We start from the raw sequence: 6,661 nt of genomic DNA, 5'->3' as shown, positions 1-6,661 counted from the left end.
AGGGGGACCTGCGGAGAGTGACTGGGGATGGTAAGTCAGCTGCAACTTTAGCTGCGAAAACGTTTCGTACCTTAATAGCACTCGCAGACTGCGGGGGATCTAGACATTGCGCAGTATGATGTTATGAATGCCTTAACTGTATAAATTCAGAACTAGATGAGACTGTATTTGTGGAATATCCAGATGGATTTAAACAAGGCGGACTTTGCCAGGAGAGCTTTATATGGCCTTCGGCGTGCACCCCGCTCCCTGCAGCAACATGGAAAACCTTAGGATTGAACCAGGTGAACGAGTGATTATTATATTTTTCCGTTGGTGACCTTATTATGGTATTATAATGGAAGAACAAAAAGACAAGGTAGACCACATTGTTCAGAAGATTAAGGAGAAGAGTAAGAAATATAAGCCCCGAGAGCTCAGAGAGGCAGATACCTTCCTTGAAGTTAGAATTATAGAAGATCGCGAGGCAAGGAAGCTGTGGTTCGTTCAGGGCGCATATATTGAGAAGATAACTGTAAAGGGCTGGAGCCCATTTGACGTCTCGGGCCAATGTCCCTATTGTCCCTATTGCCCCTATTGTCCCTACTGTCCCTACTGTCCCTACTGTCCCTATTGTCCCTGTTATGAATATAGGATCGGCCCGAAGGATTACCCGAAGGATCGGCGAAGTCCTCGCTTATATTAGTGGCGGACCATCTGCCGGCGGAAAGGCGGTGGGTGGTCAGATGGTCCGCCACTAATAGATGTTTTCCCACAGACGAAATTCCTGTATACTAACTAAGTTCGCTCATCCAATTCAATGGCTTAGTTCACTCTATTCAATGTCAATTCCTACTGTAGATTCACAACAGTCCCTATTGTCCCTAGTGTCCCTTTTAACCCTATTAGCCCTGTTAGCCCTGTTAGCACCTTTAGCCCATCGGCCCACGACCCACGTCACGTGACTTTCCAACTTATTTCCAACTTATTTGTTTACCGCTCATTTTCCTCTTCCTTTCTTCCCTTCTTCAACGATTCCTTTTTATACATAACCTATCTTATAGGTTCTACGGGCTCAGCCCTTGGCAATAGCTAAACGATACTCAGACTGTTGCAAAAACGGTGCAAGAGACTTACTGTCTTTGATTCTTTCTTGACAAGGGAGCTAGTCCCTAGATGGCTAAGCCTAACGGTTTCACCAATCAATCCTATCAGACTCGTGCACCTTTTTTGCAACCGCGTGTATCTAGAATCGAACAAAATACCGCGTCACCTATGCTGAATTTGGAAGAGTTGGAGCCATACTATGGACAGACCTCTAATGCACAGAGCCTATCGTTTTATTAGACAATTGAATCAACCTTACTACTAGTATATCCTATAACAATGACACGACCAGATGTTTCAAAGCCCTGCTCAGAGCTTGCAGAATTTCTAACTAATCCTGGCCCTACTCATTTTATTGCCACTAACAGTGTCATTCAGCATTTATAAGGGACAGGTAGCCTAGGAATCGAATATTCGGGCATTTTGAGCCGCACTTGAGAGAGTTTGGTTATGGCAGGTGATGCGGCATATGCAGACAATCTAGACCGGAAGAGGTCAGAAGGCTATATCTGCCAGCTATATGGAGGACAGTTAGATTGGCGCAACACTAAGTAGAACACAGGGATAACTTCAACCATTAAAGCAGAAGTCTTAGCTATTTCAGCTGCAGCTAAGAACGTATTTTGGTGGAAAGGCTTATGTATTCAACGTAAGTGAGTTGGATATGCAACAAAAGATCTCTATTTTATGCACAACCAGCAGAAGATCAGACTCCTGACCAACGAAGACCCTAGATTGGTAGCTCAGCTAAGATATGTGAACTCCCATCACCACTGGCTTTGCCAGGAAGTTCAGGCGCGTAGTATTCAAGTCAAATGGATCGAGACGGCGAGAATGCCTGCAGAGGGCTTAACGAAGGCAATGTCAGCTCAGAAGCATGCTCAGTTCGTTAAGATGATTTCTTTGGGGGAATAGATACGGCGGCGATCCTAGAGAGCTTGATTTTCCGAGGTGCTTTCTTTCCTTTATTCATTTTTTTGCTGGAGTATCCGAAGCTGATGTACGTACCTCATATTGTACTAGAACTTCCCCCTGCATGCTAATCTCTGCACCTTTGATCATCTTGTCAACTGCCTGGGTAATTGTCGGGGGGAATATCTCATTTTGCTTGGTTTGGAGGCATTTGATTCGCTTCTTTTGTTGAAGTTGGTAGAGATCTGCTGATGCCTTCCCAGAGCCAAATAATTCATCACTATGTGCTGTAGATGGAGGTGTTGGTATTTTTGTTTGTAGCTTAATAGAAAGCTTTAAAAGTGCTCTCTGTGGATTAAGAGGGATTACCCAGTTGCTGTAAATCCACTCTGGATATTAGAGATGTAAAAAGTTATTCTTGCAGATTGAGTGAACCCCTCCCTGCGTCATCTCTGCAATACTCTGGCCTTATTTCTTTTATAATGGAGAAAAGCAGCTCACATCAAGTGGTTGTAAAAGATGTGAAGATTGAGGAGGCTTATAGAAAGGAATAATCTTTCTCTCTGTACAGAATTAATCAAATTCTGCAGTTGCGTGGCTAGAATGGCCATCAAGAATTAACAACCGGTATGGTCTCTTAGTTTTTAAAGCTGTATTCTTTTCAAAAACCTCTTGAAGCCATTCAAAACCAAGCTCATTTGTTGTCCATCCATCCTCAGACTAATCCGAAAATCTTGTGGAATTGAGGAATACCACTGAGCTTGGTGTTTCTGTCCACTCAGGATAATCTGTGTAGGCAAATCCCATCTAGTAGAATTACACAGAATTGAAGTCACCCATTCACGATTCTCTGGTTGTAGTTCTTTTGCTCGGCTTTCTCTTGTTCTGAGCTGCAGATAAGCTTTGCAGTTTATGTCATGCCCATCTGGAAGCCTGCCTCATCCATGTTGTAGATATCTTCATCTAGAATCCCATACTTTGTCTGGTCTCATTAAAGACCTTAAACCAGTTCCGAATAAGCTCTGGTTCTTCACATCTTGCACGTTGATAGTTATACTTCTGATTATATTTAGAGCAAAGCTCTGGATGACGCTTAACAAACCGGTTTACACATTTTTAGCTAAGGGGTGCTGGGGATGGTTCGGAGGAGGATAGCCGTGCAGAGAATAGTAATCCTGCTAAATATTCAACAATCTTAGGCCCCGGGGGCAAGCCACGTTAGTACATGTAAAGACTCCATGCTGATAGAGTAGATTATTCAGTTTCTGATAGTTTTTTGCTCCTGTATCTGCGCGTACATACAGAGACACCTTTAAGATGTCTTCGGAGTGTTCGTTGATTCATCAAATGCTGCTGCTGCCTTTGGGGTAAATGAAAATTGACCTTTTTGAAGTGCATTAAGAGCCAGGAGGATTCTCCTATCATAAGAATATCCTCCATTTGATAATGCGGATAGTGTAGAGTAATCTGCAATTGTTGGTGATGCTGCGGGAAAAAAATCGGACACTCGGTGTCCGATTACGTTAGTTATTCATCCACCGTCGATTTAAGATTTTAGCGTAGCCTCTGGTGTCGCATGCAGATGCTCCTCTAATGACATGTCGTCTTGCCGCAATCTCGTAATAGAACTAAAGAGGCCTGGTATTTAAGCCACACGTATGTACAGTACTATGCTCCTGAATATACACATTCCAAAAGGTAGATACTCCCAACTACACTTGCAAATACCTGCAGTTATAGCACAATGGGTATCGAGTACGTGGAATTTACCGATCCAAATGACCCCCTTAACCCCTTGAACTGGCCCTTGGCCAAGAAGTAAGTCGCCCCCAAGCTCAATAAAAGGGGTGGGAAATATAAAAAGAGAATAATGGCTTGCAGCTAGTCTAGTTACTAACAATAAATACAGGGTCTACACCCTCGCACTACTGGGGGTAGCGGCCCTGACTGTGATCATCGCAAGCAGTATATTTTTCGCCACAATACCTGATGTGATGGTCCTCTTTGGTGTTGGGAGAGAGGTTGGAATGTTGGGTATTTCTCTCTATGTGTTGGGGTTTGCCTTTGGACCACTATGCTGGGTCCCTTTCTCCGAGCTCCATGGAAGACGCACCCCGCTGGTGGTTTCCATGGTTGGATTCACCGTGTTCATATTCGTAATCGGGCTTGCTCCAAGCCTCTCTGTTCTTCTGATTTTCAGATACTGTGCGGGGCTCTTTGGTGCTGGCCCTCTAACACTCGCTGGTGCTACTCTAGCAGACCTCTCCTCTTTTCCGAAACGAGCGGCAATAGTTGCTAATTTCTGCGTCACTACATTTATCAGCACACTTGTTGCACCTTTTATCGGTGGATTTATAGTGATGGATGCTGCCCTTGGCTGGCGCTGGACGGCATTCCTTCCAGCTATCCTGGGCGGTGCAATCAGCCTCCTCTTGATGACCACTTTCCACGAGACTTATCCTCCCATTATTCTGGTTTCCAAAGCGGGCCGGCTTCGCCACAAGAGTGGGATAGGGGAACAGAGCCAGCTCATAATCGCAGAGCATGAGGTGTCGGTAAACATCCGCAGCCTGCTTGATACTTACTTGTCGCTGCCGTTTAAGATGTTAGCATTTGATCCTATCGTGTTGGGGATGAGCATCTTTGGGTCGTTTATGTATGGTCTGCTGTACTGGCTTCTGACCGCGTACTATGTGATTTTCCAGCAAATCCGCGGCATGAATCCTGGCACTGGGGCATTACCATATATCGCGATAGTGGTTGGCCAATTCTTCGGAGCCCTTGCGGTACTTGCATTTCAGCCATGGTTCTCGCGCAAATTGAAACAGAAAAATAAAGCTATGGCCCCTGAATGGCATCTTCCCATTGCTATCCCAGGGGCCATTTCCCTTGCCGCCGGTCTTTTGTGGCTAGGATGGTCGGGCTACGATCATACATTCTCGTGGATTATGCCCACTACATCCGGCTTTTTCACAGGATTTGGACAGCTGACCATGTTCCTTCCCTCAATCTCATACTTGATTGACACACACCCAACTAGGTGGGTATCACCAATGGTCCTTGTTGGCGGAATGTTCTTACTGAGAAACGCACAGGGCTGCATCCGCGCTGGCGGCTCATGCATTCCTGAGCTCCATCGCTGGCGCTGCATTCCCACTTTTCTCCGTCTCTATGGTGGGTTCCGCGCACCCTGTAGTGGAAAGATTAAACTAAATGATGCAGTTTGAAACTCTAGGTGCAGAGTGGGCATGTACACTTCTGGGATGCGTTGGCATCCTCTTGGCCTCTATTCCACTTATTTTCTATTTATACGGAGACCGCGCTCGGAACAAATTCTACCAATATTCGTAGGCTTTTTAGAGATAGCTCGCTGATAATATTTAGCAGAATAAGAATACTTGGATAATAGCCCTGTGGTACGGTATCTGACTGCGAAATAGTGGCCGAGATAGCCGACTTTTGATTAACTATAAGTACGGTCGACAATTATGGTAATATTCAATTGTTCAGCACCTTTCTCAGTCAAATGGTTGATGATACAACATCATCAGATCGCGTATATTTCCTGTATGAGTTAGTTTACATTTTTCGTTTGTTTACCTCGCCTTTATAAACGCGAGATATTTTGATAGTTTAGTTGAATCAGAGACCTAATTCAATGAAGGATCGATACGCATAATTTTATGGTCGACAAGTACTAACTATATCTCGCTAATAAAACCATATTATCCAATATTCCATCTATATATCCTAACTATATGCTTGCAAATTAAGCCCCGGAAAAAATAAATTCTGAAAAGTTAGTGTCAAGCCTCGTGAATTTCTGAGGACTACTAGGTTGCATATTCATTTTCCTTCCTACAGCAGGCACCTCTCTTTCTCCATTAATTCTCAGTATGGACCGCAAATCACTAAATTTATGCCAAATGGCTAAAGTGGATATTCTTGCACAGAGTATCAGACACTGCAACTATTTATGCCTGCTCGAATTTCTGAAGTACTTGGGATCGCAGTATCAGGATTCTCCGCCGCAACAAACGGGCCCAATATGCCAATAATCTGCAGAGGAATCGAAATGACAATTCGCTAATCAGGATAGGCAAGAAAGGAGCTGCTGCTGCTCTCTGGGGAAACCGTGCGAAATATGACTGAGCAACGAGGCCCTGTTTCTTGTACTTCCCGGCCAATGCAGCCCGCGGTAATATCCACGAGCAGTACTCGTAACGGCGACCTCTAAGATACCACCCAATTATCGTCCTCATGGGGTTAGCGATGATCTCTACGATGTGTCAAACAAGATTTTCTGCAAGAAAACGTCGGGCCTTCAAAACCTTGCCGACAAGGCATTAGATGCAGACCAAGACTAGAAGGGCAGGGCTAATCCAAACGGCTGGCATGACAATGAGGTTTCCAAGATATATATGTCTAAACACGGGAATTTGACATCACACTTATATACACAAAATCGAGACAAGCTTACACCCTATAATAAAGTGCTCATCCCAGGTAGACCCAATGCGAATTAGCATTTTCATCCTACTGAACAGCCGAGTCAGGACATCCTACCAATACTTTCGTAATCAGATCTGTACGGCAGCTTCAACAAGTATTCCACAGACAGGCAGCTAGTGATAACTATATCGAAAGTAAGGAATAAGTTCAC

General features: G+C 44.4%; 1 protein-coding gene across 1 annotated transcript; it reads left to right on the top strand.

The window, feature by feature from the left end:
- Positions 1 to 3,742: 3,742 nt before the first annotated feature.
- Positions 3,743 to 5,349, top strand: ATNIH1004_011743 (uncharacterized protein; the record flags this gene model as incomplete). The annotated part of the gene is made up of 4 exons (XM_033576305.1): positions 3,743 to 3,816; positions 3,908 to 5,038; positions 5,094 to 5,172; positions 5,221 to 5,349. 4 exons carry the CDS (start codon positions 3,743 to 3,745, stop codon positions 5,347 to 5,349), a joined length of 1,413 nt encoding a protein of 470 aa, XP_033420969.1.
- Positions 5,350 to 6,661: the final 1,312 nt, after the last annotated feature.

Source organism: Aspergillus tanneri (genome assembly GCF_003426965.1).
Source record: "Aspergillus tanneri strain NIH1004 chromosome Unknown AapTan_9_pilon_pilon_pilon, whole genome shotgun sequence".
Taxonomy (NCBI): Eukaryota; Fungi; Ascomycota; class Eurotiomycetes; order Eurotiales; family Aspergillaceae; genus Aspergillus; species Aspergillus tanneri.
The sequence above is the reverse complement of the archived record's forward strand: the minus strand, read 5'-3'. Positions and strand labels throughout refer to the sequence as shown.